This window comes from Mixophyes fleayi, chromosome 10 (genome assembly GCF_038048845.1).
Source record: "Mixophyes fleayi isolate aMixFle1 chromosome 10, aMixFle1.hap1, whole genome shotgun sequence".
NCBI lineage: Eukaryota > Metazoa > Chordata > Amphibia > Anura > Limnodynastidae > Mixophyes > Mixophyes fleayi.
This window is the reverse complement of record NC_134411.1, coordinates 80,190,964-80,207,655: the sequence shown is the minus strand read 5'-3', so window position 1 is coordinate 80,207,655 and position 16,692 is coordinate 80,190,964. Positions and strand designations below refer to the sequence as shown.

At 41.1% G+C, this 16,692-nt stretch overlaps 1 protein-coding gene across 1 annotated transcript in view; it reads right to left on the bottom strand.

The window, feature by feature from the left end:
• The window catches only part of CMIP (c-Maf inducing protein), a 131,997-nt gene that overhangs the window by 53,904 nt on the left and 61,401 nt on the right, over window positions 1-16,692 (bottom strand). Inside the window, exon 3 of the mRNA XM_075188982.1 lies at window positions 13,405-13,455. Within this exon, the coding sequence (XP_075045083.1) occupies window positions 13,405-13,455 (51 nt within the window). The remainder of the gene's footprint in view (window positions 1-13,404; window positions 13,456-16,692) is intronic.

Below are 16,692 nucleotides of genomic sequence, written 5' to 3'. Positions count from 1 at the left end.
AATATGTGGCCTTCAACCATCGTCTTAAGACCTGTGGGTATATTTACTAAACTGCGGGTTTGGAAAAAGTGGAGATGTTGCCTATAGCAACCAATCAGATTCTAGCTGTCATTTATTTAGCAAATTCTACAAAATGACAGCTAGAATCTGATTGGTTGCTATAGGCAACATCTCCACTTTTTCCAAACCCGCAGTTTATTAAATATACCCCTTGGCCTTGGGTTTCATTGGCTGCTCTGGCCTAGCTGTCGCTTACACATTTCAGGCCTGAGTCATTAAGGAAAGTAAGGCAAAAAAAAGGGGTAAATGTTCTTCGAGACAAACCATATTACAATGCAAGGGGTGCATATTATTTTATTATTTTGAGCATAATGAAAATACTGGCTGATTTTTCATGTAGCACACAAATACTTGATAGCTTTATTTTTACACTGAAATTTAAAGCGATCTATTACATGCCCTATCCCAACTATAAATCTGTCCCCGCATTTTAAATTTACCTCCCCCTCCAATGCAACATGGTCTTGCCCAGGTGCAAAGTTACTCCCTTTTTCTGCTTTGCGCTCCTTAATGACTCAGGTCCTGAGTGTTCACTGAACAAATTCCAAATCTGTATCTTTTTTTGAATGTAAATCATACATACAGAAGCATTACAGCATTAAGCACACAAATCTCATATTCAATTTTCAAGCCTGAAATTTTGCAGATATTTTTTGACAGAACATAATTTACGGTGGTTGCAGTGATCATTCCAACCAGCTTTGATTTGCACCATTAAGCAGCAGAACAATTCACCTGTTTTCAGAATGGGGGGGGGGGGGGTGAGTGTAAGCAGATAATCAGTCATAAAATATCAAACTAAAAAGAGTTCCAGGCTTAGCGAGAACCTGATTTCATGCACGTATGCGTATAGATTTCTTGGAGTGAGAGGAAGAGATGATTGAGAGTATGGGTAGGGGGGGCGCACTTATTACTATTAAAAAGGATTACTGCAGAGAAGACAGGGCTGGTGAGTCACGGATGTCTGCACACAGTTTATCTATACTGAGTATCCCCTCTGGTGAGTCATGGAATCCTTACTACCTATGGACGCTGTATACCTGCATGAAAAAACAGAATTGTGTGGAACATTTCACCATAAAAATACATCAAATGAATGACGACAAGCAGGAGGAGCCTGTTAATGGAAACATGGACACAGAGGGAAGCTCTGAACACGATTAGCAGAAACTAAATGTCACGGCCTGGAATGCTACCAACAGCCTCGCTAAAGGATTTTTTAGCACTGCTCTTTCTCCTGACAAGAGGACTGGTGGAGCGAAGTACATTTTTCTAATTTAACTCACCTAGCTGTACCCAAAGCCTACTCTCCCCAAATGTCCGGGAGACTCCCGACTTTCGACTCCTGCCCAATTCACCAATGAAGTAGATGGAGGCGGAGCTTGCTAACCTCGATTCTTGTCAACACAGCCCCACATCGGCTGCACAATGCCAGAAAGCGCAGGACTGAACTGAGAGGGGAGGGGCTGCAGTGACGCAATCGCATCGCCACACCCCCTTCACGTGCCACCTGACCTCTCCTCTTTCCCGGAGGGAAAGGTTTTCAAAGTTGGCAACTATGGCCAAAGCTACATTTTTCGCATACTTGCCAACTTCTTAATAGTTGGTGTCCGGGAGCCGCGGGGGGGCGGAGCTCAGAAAATAGTGTCATTTTGGACTGCCAAATTCTGCGATTCTCAGCATTTTAGATCTAATTGAGCAGATGCGGGAGGCTGCCATACTCTTCCGGGAGTCCGGGAGACCCACCCCGAATTCGGGAGTCTCCCAGACATTCCGAGAGAATTGTCAAATATGATTTTTCGTTTTGGGTGAAGTTATTCTTTAACAAATAAAATTACAAATATAAAAACACAGCAGATCTTTTCAAATTTACAGCTAATGGAACAAAATCGCAAAATTCTATATGTAAAAGTGTTTCGTTTGTTTTCCACAACTGGCGAGACGAAATAAGCCTGGCACAAGTACATATAAAAAAAAAGACACTGCAGATTCTAAATGAAATTTTGTGATGCGGATCTTGTGTGGGGATTACATGTAACCTGTGCTGTCATATTATTAAATGTATACAGCACTAATTTGATCCTAATAAAATGCTGTGCATGTCCTACCTATGTCTCTCTGTTTTACTTCCCTTCCCCTGTTGTCTGAGGCACATAACCATTAGTTACAGAGATTAATGCTCGCCCTGGCACGTGACCAGGGGCCTTGGTTCTAGAATTACAATAGCATGAAAAGCACATGCAGCTGGGAGTGATTTGTGTATAAAAAAAAAAATAACATTAGTGCACATTTACTAAACGGTGCTAAATGGTGGGTTTTTAAAGAAATTACTTTGTTATTTCACTCCTTCTGGTATCAGAAAGTTATTTCTCTGCTTCGGTATTTGTAGCATATTTGTGCTGTAAAAACATTTTAAGAAATAATTCCTTGTTTAGGTCTGCATAAAACTGCCCACAAAACATTATTTCAATAAAGTTGCAAACTTCAAGACAGAGAACAAGAGCGTGACTATTGACTAGAATTTTAAGTTTCCAAATAAGTATAAAAAGTTTTAAAAATTTCTTACTTAGTTCAATTAAAAATTAAATGTCTTGTTAATGTTTGTGTTATTATTTTTGTATTATAACATGTATGGCTTCTTTTTTTTATTTCAGATTGAGGGATGAATTATCACTACACATTGGAGTAGGCCAGGAAAATGTTTAAAGAGAGACTTAATTGTTCACGGTCATCCCAGAAAAAAAATATTTTATTTAATTAAGTAGGCAGTTTTTGAACTTTTTTATAATTATTTGGAACCTTAAAATACTACACCATAATCACTGTCTTAATGTGACATGATCTGTCACTGGTTTCTGGTTACAACAAAGAGCTGTTATCTACTTTTTGGACTTGACACTGATCTCATATAAATGGAGGTTTGAGCGCTGGGTTAGGGTCAATAACCTTATAATCGGTGCAAACTTATCGAACTGAATTGACCTAGGTTGGACGAATTTCGTATGCATCCCTATGATCACATGTGGCAACTCCAGATAGTTTCCCCAAATTAACAGCCTCTCTCACCCCCTGAATAGAAAATACATTCCAGCTGCCCATTCACGTATGGAGGGTTGAGATTAGTAGCGACTGGTAATTACAATTAAAGTTCTAGGTCAGTCTCAAGCCCTTTGTGTTGTGCACAACCTAAATTTGTAAACATATCCGCAAAATAACTTTTTATATCTTTAAGAAAATAACCCCTTATAATTTGTTTTGCGTATGCTTTATTCAGTATTTATAGATTAAACTGTTATTTTGAGCTTAATTTAAATGATGGTGGTGTCCCTTGAATCTATCTCATGTACCCCTGCAGCACATGTACCAAAGATTGAGAGGTCATGTTCTAGGTCAGTGTTGGCTAACCTGTGACACTCCAGGTGTTGTGAAACTACAAGTCCCTGCATACCCTTCCAGCAATAAGCTGCTATATATTGGCAAAGCATGCTGGGACTTGTAGTTTCACAACACCTGGAGTGTCACAGGTTAGCCAACACTGTTCTAGGTAATAGACTGCAAAGATTACATTCTATAAAACACCCACCATATTTTCTGAGTGCTTCGAATGTTTTCGACAGGCTTCAGTTCTTTAACCATGAGCGTCAGGGCTCCAAGCGTGGGCCACGGGACTCCAACTGTGGTCTTCAGTTTTAGCTGTGGGATCAGGTTTGGCTTCCCGCCTCAAACCACAATGATGTGAAACCAATAGGCTGCATTTTCATGACTATAGTTTCAACCAACAAAATGGCTGCCTCTATTATATGTACGTGAGGAAAACACCCTATAAAATTACCTCACAATAGCTGTGGCCAAGAGGGAAAGTGGATCCACAGCATTTCAAATATTACAGTTAGGTTGTATACTGATAAATAATCCCTAATTCTAGCTGCTTGTGTCTTCCACAGCGGGGCGCCGATTTAGGATTCTACGCCACAGGCATTTCCTGTACTGCAATCATTTTACATATGCTATTTCAGCTATCGTAGTTCCAAAACCGAAGCCTCTGGGCACGTGCCAGGCCGAACCTTAATCTGATTAAATGAACCTTTATTCTGTAACTGCAAAGAAAACATACTTAATTCAAATGTGGTCACTGCAGCACAAAGTGTTCGTAAATTCACTTATGATAATAATTAGTGCTGTCTATTGGAGAAAGAAAAATGGCTGACAAAGCCACAACAAAAACATTCAAAACCCGTCATGTGGAGATTTCGGATTAGGAGGCGTTATTTGCTTAAAGTTACATTTTGCTAAAAATTTGTAGGTCACAGCAAAGGTGCCAAAAAGTGTTTTTAAACTGACGAAATTAAAGCGTCATTTTGATTGTGCAAACAATGTACATGCACCAATCCAACTAGTCACATATATCCATTGCTATAAGGCCATGGCTCCGATAGTGTATTGTGACAGAAGAATAGACAAATGTGGAAATTCTGCGCTTCCCAAAGTAATGTAGGTGCAGCCAAGGGGATATTATGTAGGGGAATGGTCCCAACCCCTTGTAGATAACAGTAGTCAATTTCCCCTGGCTCCCTTATCCTCCATTCCCCTTTCCGCTTCCCGCTCCGGGAAAATCGACTACTATTGTGACAGAAGACTTCTGGGAGGAGAGAAAAAAAAGGACACAAAGGAACTTTACTAAATGATTAGTTCTACAAGCAAACTATCTAGCATTATAATAGAATACTCAACATTTTGTAATTCTCCTCCAGGAGATCCCAGACAGGTGGTCCAGGTGACAGTTTCAGGGAACGTGATGTCACAAATTGACCCCTGCTGCGTGATTGGGGTGGAACCACATTGACACGATTCACCATGAATCTCGCCAACCAGCCCAGTGAAGTGGGCGGGAACTGTGAGGGTTCTCTTCTCTTCCAGGAGTCCTCCCCAAATTTCAGGAGTCTCCATCAGCAAGGGGACAAGGCAGCCATTTTCCCTGGGCTCCTCTTCAGTTTCCCTTACATCCCGGATGTAACCAACAAAGAGATTGTGGCTTCTGTTTGGTTCTCCTGCTCATACGCCCCTCTGCTGCCATTAAAAGCTGGCTGTTCTGTATTGGGAAATACGGCTGTCTATAGCAGCCTCAGGGCTCCATCTGGGAGAGAGACACCTTAAAAAATTTACAGCTTTAAATTGTAGCTAAAACATACCTAGCAGACGTCCATTTTGGCACTAAGAAAGCCCTCCCACCTCCTGGTCAGCAGTCAGGTGGGTGTGTTCCTTGTCGGACACCAATCGCTTACCTTGCTTTTCCTGGACCTTCAAGGCTCTAATAGATTGGTGGCAAAAGCAACAATTCTAACAGTTGTCCATGTCGCTCTCTGTGCCACCAACAAACACAATTATGACTAATATTTTTACTAACCGCAGTAAACGTTGGTAAGATGAGGCGGGATGTGAGGGATGTTCTATATCTGCGTATGTTTTATATAAAGCAACGTCCGTGTGGTGTGAAGGACGCATAGAGCATGTCTGGCTCTGAGAGAATCACCATTCCACACGGGAGGGGAGAGGTGTCAATTTTGGAATGTGTTTAGCACACAGTGACGTCTGATCTTTGCTTTTCGGAATCCAGATACTGCCTATAATTACAGTGCAGAGGTGCAAAAGGTTCATTACACTGTTGAGAACACCCATTTAAAAATAAATTTATATAATTATCTTACTAAATTATGCCTGGCTTTAGCAGCTACCTGCTTTGAAACAGTTTGCAACTTCCTGTTTGTGTGCAGCCTTTTAAGTCACACTGTCTACAGTCTGCAGTATGACCACAACAATTAGCATTTAGAGTATCCATTAATATATGGCGGTAGTGCTGGTTTTCTATGAGATATCGGCATCATTTATTGATGAACTCTTGCTGAGGCAGCTGAGCGATACTTTTTACCCTTTAATAAATAGACCTGTTAAGCTGGGTACACACTACAGAACTGTCCACCAACTTTTTATGCCGATCAATTTTACATGCGATCGATGGTCCGATCACTCGGTCCATGGACTGCATACACACTAGCCTTGTTTTAGGCGATAAAGGGAAGAGCGGACGTCCCGTTAACGACTTTTTACAGCCATGTTGTCGTGCGCAATAATTTTAATTTCGTACACACTGAAGCATGGGTCAGTCGTGGATTGGTCGGAAGTTTATACACACTACACAACGGATTGGAACGAAAATATTTAACGGTACGACCAACCGAATGAGGCGACAATCGTCCATTTGGGCAGACTTTTGATCATCGTGTCAGCTGATTGAGCCGATTATTGGACAAAAACCCTGTAGTGTGTACCTAGCTTAAGAATGATAAATCATAAAACCCACTGATAGAGTCACTTTGGATTATTCCTGTAAATGCATTTTATTGAAAGAGAAACTTAGACTTTCAAATAAAGTTGTTTATAAACTGCAGCCAAGCCACTTTGACAGGTACACAGGTGTGAAAAACTTGTTTTCTTGTTTTCTATATTTTGACAACAGGTTTCGATATAGGGGACTAGTTTCTGTTTTCAAACAAAGCAATTTTGCTATACTTTAGCTTACTTTCACTCTCTATACTTTGGTTGTGTCTCTCTACTCTCCCCCTTCAGTACAACTCCCTATTGGGGGCTATTTGAAGAACAATTCCAACATAAGTGCCCAAACCCAGTCCTCAAGAGCCACCAACAGGGCATGTTTTCAGGATTTCTGTCTGTAGAAACAGGTGGGATAATTACTGACCCAGAAAAATAGATTAGCTCACCTCTGAATGATTAAAGAAATCCTGAAAACATGTCTTGCTGGTAGCACCCAAGGACAACCACTTGACCAGTGAGCAGGTTACATATAGACTTCCACCTCCCTTTATCTCATTTCAATAATCTCTCTGAGAAAATAGTTTTTCCACTGCCCCACACAACGAGTCTCTCTGTTTGCTCGTCCGCACACTTATGTGCTTTGGCAGAAACCTAGGAGCAGCAGCAGAAATCAAAGAGCACGGAGCTACCAAAGACGAGTTTGTACTGCGCCTCTGCCATTTGCGCTCTGTACATGCACTCCTACGAGTCGCAGAGTGCCGTGTATTGTGAGAGCCAATCTCCAGGGAATAAGTCCCATACTCCTGCCACTGACATCATGAGGTGGGACATGCACCCCTTGTTTTGGTTGTGATAATTTAGGAGCAGGGGAGCGGACCTGTTAATTACGGAGAGAGACACGGCGGATGGCGTTGCATGTAACTGGAGATGCAAACAGTGAGCCGACAGACAGCTCTGTCCAAACAGACACCAGCATTCAGAAATGAGAAACAATGAGAGAACAGTAAGTATCTAGGTTATATTAGCTTTATTTAGGTGAACACTTAGACCAGAGGTCAGGGAACAGGGGTAAATTACCCCAAATGGGGTAAAAATGAAATTCCTGGGGGTAATACTGCTGATTCACATGCTGTCAGTTGGATTGTAGACCCCTTTAAATGTGAAATTGCTGTTGTACCAGAAGAGCCTCGAGGGTTGGCAGAAGCACTTCTTGAGCTTCGATGCAATAATGAAGCACGTATTGCATTTGAAGACAAAGCAGATCTGTCAAATTTTTGGATATTCAAAATTTGGGCATTCAAAATTGCACATGAGGAGGCAGTCAAAAAGTTGCTGCCTTTTTCAAAAACCTACCTTTGCGAACAAGGATTTTCCACTCTAACGAACATAAAAACAGAGCAGAGAAATCGATTGGACGCTGAAGACTATATCCAAATAGCTCTGACATCAAAATGCCCCAATACTGATGCTCTCGTATCAAAAATGAAGCAACATCATTTCTACAAAACCTGAAGTTTTGAAGTTGAAGCTTTTCAAAGAAATTTTTGATAGATTCAATAAAATTTTGAATTCCAATAATTAATATTATATGATTTCCTTCCTTTCAAATCAAGGGGGTAACTTCGGCGTATCTAAATATATTTTGGGGTAAAAGGTAAAAAAGTTCCCTGACCCCAGATTTAGACTAAGAATATCAGTCTAAATTACATACTTTAAAGGATTTCCACCAAAAGACTACAATGAGCACATCAATATCTAGATTTTGACCACTGGGACCATCCACTTGCATTTTTCATTGTTCAAATGAATGTCCTTTCCCCTAACCATAGACTGATTCCTCTAACAGATGCCAAGTTCCAACCAGAATTCCTGCCAGGAAGGCATCCTAGGCTAGTGCCAATGGCCTGAAACAGTCAAATACTGAGCAATCAGGTTTTATAACCAAAGAATGCCTGAAGTCGGAGTTTGGGGTGTAACTCACTATATTATTGACTGTTGGGTTGTCTGTCACCTAATATAACCACACTGTAAAGGTATGCAGGCCAAATATGAAGATTGTGATTAAGACCACAACATGTCTGGCCTGAGATCCCTACACTGGAACCTTTGATGTTGTTTCACCACAAGCAGGATGAAACCGTCAAACAGGACAGGAAATGAGGGGGAATATTGGGGCTACGGCCCAGGGTTATCTGACAAAGTCGCATTGTTGGGTTCAGCCCCTGTTTCATGCAGGACTAAAAGTCACTTAACATTTATATTGGATTGCCACAATTATAAATCTGACTGACGAGTCATCAATTTTATCTGACAAGTTTAATGTCAACTGTGACTCCTGTGTAGCAAAATTTATTATGAAGGATATCACTAAAATCTCAGAATAATTTGCTGTCATTAAAAAGAGGACTCTCAACTGTAATAAGGTTATGCATCCTGTGCTCTCAATGATCGTGCTTGAGTTTACAAACAAGGAACCAGGGCTATTACTGAGAGAACGGACAGTCCCTTACGTGTAGAGTAGAGGGATGGATATTTCAGTCTTACATTCAACATATAAACAAGGAAACCACCACCCCCCCCTACCCACACACACACACATAGGACAAGATTTAGCACCAGATAAAAGTATAACCTACATGACCTGTTTTAGCCTCTCTATTCAAAGAGTTGCAGTATGAGGCTTAACATGAAGATATGCACACAGCATACATCTTAATTATAGACATTGTCCACTTGGGACAAAGCACGGGTGCCACTGGATTGGGTGTGATCAATCCACGTTGGGGGCATTGTCACCCCACACTTGGGTATGTGTCACGTCCCCTGGGCCTCCCCTAAAATAAGCAGGTGAGAAGTACATACACCCTAACTGTCCAGTCAATTGGGACAAAAGTCATGACGTTACAGACAATGGGACGGTTCCCTAAAACCTGGACCCTCTTTCCTGAAGCTGGACAGTTGGGAGGTATGACACCGTGTACATCAATTACAAAGTGTTGGGGAGTCCAATTAGTAACTTGCTTATGCTTTTAAAGCCTTTCTGCTCTTGTATATATTGGCTCATCACCAGTTCCAGACAAGTTTAGAGGTACAGCGTATGCCACATGCAATCTACTGTAACTTGCAACTTGTCAGAACTAAAGAAGAAGCTTCATTGATGGAAGTAGGTACAAAAGATACATTTTTATTGCCATCAAGGTGTATGGCAACTCAGCCCTCTAATGCAAACTACTATGAGAGAGTGTAAATGCTGTTTCGGGAGGTCACGTATATATTTTGTTGTGCAATTGTGTCTATTTTGAAGATAAGTATGTGGTTTAGCGACAGCAATGACTTTCAAGCGGATCAGAGTGCTCCTTGCAGTAAATAAATTAGGTGCAGGGGCTTACTCTGTGCCCTCATGCAAGGATAAGATCTTGTGCTGCAGGACATGACATTTAAATGAGTTTCAAGAGTTGGCGATTGTACATTTTGGGGCAAGTTCTCAATACACTGTAGCAGAGCCTTTTAAACCTGTTTAAAGCTGGCAGAGGTCGGGTGTTGGCCTATACTTGTTTTTTTCTCCTTCTATCCGGTGTTTTTCTACTTTTGCCGGCAAGTGACATCCCATTGGGTCCTGCAATCCTGCAATCGTTTGCACAGGGGGAGCTCCCAGAACCAGAAAGTGGGTATACTGCTTGATATGGGCCCCGCGCTCAAACGGGTTAACTTGTGGTGTATATTCTGAGGTTAGTAAATGACTCATAATTGCTTGTTCACCGCTAGCGAATTAGATTACATTCTGTACAATAACAAACCTCTTTTTATTTTTTTTTCAATGTATGAAATCCTGTTCTCATATTTGCAAATGCTGCACAAATTAGATTAGATTAAGATATTCTGCGATGCTTTTTGAGCTTTATATTATATCAATATATTTTATATATTTAATCTCATAGATAAAAGTTTTATTTTCTAGCGCTTAGTTTTAACGCTACTGTCTAGTCCATTAGGGGTATGTCTAAATAAATCTCTATAGTCATCACAGCGCAAATTACCTTCTTCTTATCTAGGATACAGATCTTGAGCAGACACAGAGAGCAGCCGCTCTTAGATCTCAGAAAGCTCTCACATCATGGAAAGGATGATCCGTCCTGCTTACCACACAGACTGCTGCCTTCTCATTTCACTACAGTGCTCTTCGTACCATGTGATTATATTTAAAGTGCATGTTTTTAAGCCAGAAAAGGCTGTAAATACTGGCAGCTTGTAGGAAGTTTTAATGACAGATTTTGAGCTTGCGTCACAGCATAGTTTAATTCAGTTACCAGTCTTCTTTACCAATTTTTTTTTATTATTATGTTGCTTTGTGCTGAAGCTAAAATAGCGTAGCCAAGTATGTGACATTCTGACAGCATAAACAAAGCACTAAATACTAATTGGCGGAGGTGCTGAAGGACAATTGATTTTAAAGTTAAAACAGGCCGGGTAGGGACATATCGGACCTATGTTGCAATAATCCATTCAATATTAATGGCTTCGTTACTAGACATGTTGGAAAGTGCACTGGGAAGATGGTTGGTATTGTAGTGTGTGTGTGCGGGTGTGCATGTGATCTCCGCACAAACAAGCCCCAGTAAAGGGTGAAGTGATCCTGCCACATGGACTGTGCGCCAAACAACTGGGTCTAATCTGATCCCCTATGTGTGCGGCCAAATCACAGCACATGTCAACTGGATCTAGGACCAAGTGGCATGATCGGTAAATTTGTAGCCAGTCTTAAGACTCAAGAGGGGGGGAATTTAATAGGCCAAGTTACTGGTAAAAGTTACGCGGCCTGCACATTATTACCGTCGCTTAATTACCATTATTACGGTAGTTTCAACGCCGGCTTTTTGCTCGCATCTCAGCCAGGTTCAAATTACCGTAATAACGGTAATAACTGATGCCACGCTAATTCGGGGGGAATTGAATTCCCCCCAAGAATTCCAAAGCAGGCAACTAAATTCAAACCTGTATATATTCTATTTGTGGTACATTATATGCAGATTGTAATGCACAAATGTTCAGCCACAGTTTAAAATGACACAATTTTTCACAGACAGATCATGTGATTGGGGCAGCAGGGTGACTAAGTGGTTAGCACTTCTGCCTCACAGCGCTGCGGTCATGAGTTCAATTCCCGACCATGGCCTTATCTGTGTGGAGTTTGTATGTTGTATGGTGTTTGCGTGGGTTTCCTCCGGGTGCTCCGGTTTCCTCCAACATTTCAAAAACATACTGGTAGGTTAATTGGCTGCTATTAAAATTGACCCTAGTGTGTGTGTGTGTGTGTGTGTGTGTGTGTGTTAAGGAATTTAGACTGTAAGCCCCAATGGGGCAGGGACTGATGTGAATGAGTTCTCCGTACAGCGATGCGGAATCAATGGCGCTATATAAATAAATGGTGATTATGATGATGATGATGATAATTGGTCAGTACTGTTGACGCTCAAAACATGGTCCCAAAACCTTAGCTTCTGCCTAATCCACATCCCTATACGATCAATTGTACTTGGATTATCTAAGATCCAAGTACGATTGAGGGTGTGGGAGGACCAATTACTATCTTGCATCGCAGGGCCGCTTATTAGCCACACCCACAGCAGTGGCGGTAATTCCACTTCTAGTTAAGTACATTGTCCTGGAGAGTATATCTACCCAATGGAGCACTTTAGATAGTAAGTTGTACTTGCAAAACAGACCATATGGATTTATTACATATATTTCTTAATAGAAGACAATGGGGCATATTAAATTGACGGCGGGATCGCCGAAAATGCCACGCTCAAAAAGTATTACAGTTATTACGGTAATCCTGCGCGGGAAAACCGTTAATACGGTAATTTTCTCGCTGGATTTCCAGCGAGATATTACCGTATTAACAGTAATCTTTTATGAGCGCGGGATTTTCGGCGATCCCGCCGTCAATTGAATATGCCCCAATGTTTTTTTAAAATATATGCCATCATATGTATTTCCTTCAAACTACAGTATTTGTGGTACCTCTTGCTTGTCTTATTTTGAATATTTTGACATTTACACTTGTAAAACATCTATGCAATTGAGAAACATTTATGTGCATCTGTAAGTACTACAACTAAGAGGTGACAGTATTTGAATATTTTCTGTCTCTGTATTTTTTGAGACTTTATATAGCATATGCAGTGGCAAACGCAGGATTTGTAGAGGGGGGTTTCCACGCCACGCCGCCAGTGGGCGTGACCAATATGCATGGGGGCGTGGCTATAATTTTAGAGAGTGCTTGGCTGCTCTCCAACTCTTCCTATCCCTATAATATACATGAGCAATGCTGCAGGCACTACTATTAGGTACATGCAGCTCTCTCTTTTCGAGCAGAGCAATGTGAAGCTGGGGCAGGGTCCAGCCACATGAATTATACAGTGCCCCAGGCTTGGAGGGGGGTTTCCGGGCACTAGGATCCCCTCGGTTTGCCTATGATACATGTACTGAACGCATCCTGCAGTGTCTGATCTGTTGGAGCAGGGCGCACCTAGACCCGCATACATCAGACGTATCTTAACATCCGCTCCTTGCTGAATACGGATACATATGCCCAATGTGTGTGTTTCAAAACAAAACAAGATGCATAATACATTCGATTTAAATGTCTTAATGAATCAGGCCCATTATATTTTATGCTTTATAATGTAGGATAGTTAATGCTAAAACTTCAATTGACTTACAAAATGGCAAAATAATGTTTGTTTGTTTTTTGTTTCCTTGACGTACACTGATTTATAATCCGTGTATCTGCAGGTTCACTGGGTTACTACAGAACTACGTACTACAACATAACACAGTGAAAAGTGACAAGATATTTAAAAAGAAGAAACGCTACTGGGATAGTAACTGCAGTTCTACTATAGTAAAACATGGACCTACCTGAATTTATGTTTAAGCATATATAGAAATAAAACACATTTATAGGACAGTCAGTGCTCATCAGCGGTCAACAAACACATTTTTACTCACCTTCCACTGCAAAGAATGAAACCACTGATCTCTCAAATAGCTGTTTGCAGCCTGCAAAGAAATAGAAGAGCAAGGTGTTAGGCTGTTCAGTTATCCCATTTATAACACCAATACTTCCCTGGGAATGTGCATGGGAAACCCTGTTTTTCAAGTATCATGCCACAAAACATCACAAGTTTTAGCCGATTGGCTAGGACAGTGTTGGCTAACCAGTGACACTTCAGGTGTTGTGAAACTACAAGTCCCAGTATACCCTTCCAGCAATAAGCTGCCATATATTGGCAATGCATGCTGGGATTTGTAGTTTCACAACACCTGGAGTGTCACAGGTTAGCCAACACTGGGCTAGGACCTACTGCCTTCACCCACTAAGCAACTTAACAAATTAAACTATTTAGGGTGTGCATGTTTCAACAATATTTTTCAGCAAAAAATACACAAATATTTAACATTTAAGCATGAACACCTTCTCCTGAATACCGTGCTGAGGTGTCTATATGGTATAATGAACACAAGAAAATGCAGATTTAGGAGCTTTCATATAGTTCAATACAGTCTGTACAGAGAACTCACTCACATCAGTCCCTGCCCCATTGGAGCTTACAGTCTAAATCCCCAACACACACACAGACCGAGAGAGACTAAGAGCAATTTAATAGCAGCCAATTAACCTATCTGTATGTTTTTGGAGTGTGGAAGGAAACCAGAGCACCCAGAGGAAACCCACGCAAACACGGGGAGAACATACAAACTCCACACAGATAAGGCCATGGTTGGGAATTGAACTCATGACCACAGTGCTGTGAGGCAGAAGTGCTAACCACTGAGCCACCGTGCTTACCAGCTCCACGAAACCTGGACAGACACAGGTTGCCTTTCCTCTATTTTAAAGAATATACCCTCCCTTATCATAGCCAACACACCCCATCTACATAATCTTATTCAATTCATATTTATTTCCTGGAATCTGCTCTCAGGTAAATACCATATCTTCCTGCTAGGGACACATTAGGCAGGCTTGGCGTGGTGTACAAATAACAATGGTTCTTTAGTATCTGCTTCCTGCAGTGTATGTCAATATTTGCTGGGTACACATTTAATCAGGGCAGCAAAGTCTGTTATTGAAAATGAACAATACAGCCTTTTTTTTTTTCCAGCAACAACAATTAAGGGAACTCTGATCACAGGTTCATATTATAAACTGGGACTCAGAATTAGAAGTGGCCAAATAATAAGTAAACCTGCAGGTTTGCCAAGGGTGAGTTTGTTTTGCCTTTTGAACTTTCAGTGCATTCACCCTCAGTGTATTTACCATCAAGTATCTGTCACAGAACCACAGTACTGTTTGAAGAGGCTGAGAGCTTAAAGTTCACCTGTTACCTGCACAGAGCAGAGGCGGCCATTTTGTGCCTGACCCATAACTCATGAGAATGCAGCTCATCAGTGTACTAGAAACAGCACTGGGGTATTTAGTACAATATATTGACAATCTTAACGAATTAGATAGTAAATAGGCTGCATTCTGCTGAATACTGGTTCAGCCCATGAAATGGCAGCGATCAAAGTGTGGTATAGGCTGAAGCCATGGAGCTCTTCTGACAAGGGGAGGAAGATATGAGGAAAAAGTGTAGTAATTTTTTACCTCATTGACTACACACAACTAAAATGACCAAATAACCTGAGAATGAGCTGATTTCTATCATCCCTCTTGGAAAATCAGCCACTGACAGCAATCTGCATGTGGGTGTGTATGCATTGTCACATGACTCGTTGGTTTTTGGCTACATGTATGACCAAATTGGTTACAGGCCCCGGCTGTTCAGCTAATCCACAACGACTAATGTCAAAATATATGGAATAATGCAATCCATTATAAAGACATAAGCAAAGCATGGTGGAGGTTCTTTGCAAATTTGAGGCTGCATTTCAGTTTCAGCACATGTGGTTGGGGTTTTGGTCAGGATTAATGGTGTCCTCAATGCTGAAAAATACAGGCAGGTACTTATCCATCATGCAATACCATCGGGGAGGTGTCTGGCTCCAAATTTATTCTGCAGCAGGACAATGAACCCAAACATACAGCCAATGTCATTAAGAACTATCTTCATCGTAAAGAAGAACAAGGACTCCTGGAAGTGATAATATGGCCCCCACAGAGCCCTGATCTCAACATCATCCAGTCTGTCTGGGATTACACAAAGAGACAGAAGGATTTGAGCAAGCCTACATCCAAAGAAGATCTGTGGTTAGTTCTCCAAGAAGCTTGGAACAACCTCCCTGCCGAGTTCCTTCAAAAACTGTGTGCAAGTGTACCTAGGCAAAGGGTGGTCACAACCAATATTAATTTGTTTTAGATTTCTCCTCTGTTCATTCACTTTGCATTTTGTTAATTGATAAAAAATAAAATAGTAACACTTCTATTTTTGAAAGCATTCCTACTTTCCATTTTTTTCCACACCTGCCTAAAACTTTTGCACAATAATATATACACACACAGAATATATATATATTTGTATTCACATCATTCAGCTTATGAAGGAAAAACACGACAGAAACTACCACAGTCAACTACCTGGGAAAAGGGTATTAATTGCTCTTAAGAAAAATATATATTCTAGATGGCCTATCGGACCCCCTGTGGTACTTTTACTCAAAAATAAAAGCTGCCGTTTTTCTAGCACTACCTCTATTTACTGACCAACACCCCTAACTTAGCTCTGGGAAACACAGCAAGGCAATACCAGTGAAAGACATGTGGTGTTTACACACATAATTACACATAATGACATTGTATGCATCATATAATACATAGATTATCTCACCTATGACACCTTGACAATAGCCATAGAGCCGCGCTCTCTATTATACACTAAAGAACACCTCACAGCAATTAATAATGTACAAGGCCAGAGCTTCCATTACAGGGAGCACATGATGAATTAGCGGTGGGAGGCGTGCATACAAATGGCTCTTTATGTGTAAACTAAACAACAGTGCAGACAATTAGGCCACTTTAATGCTCTGGGAAAAGATTTATCACCTGGACGGCACAAGTGTATTTGTAATATTTTAACTGAGGCATTGCTCGTTACGTGTCAATTGTGCTAAATGAGGCACATTGGGGCTTTCTGGGCCATGTGACCCTGCTTCTTCCCAGAATCCCTCTTGATGTGTCAAGGAAAGCTTGCAATTCCTGGATTACCCGTATGTTGGAGAGGCCCTTGTAAATGAAGCATTAATGCGGGACCCCTATAAATACACTTTTCATGCTGCATTTGCTCGCATCAA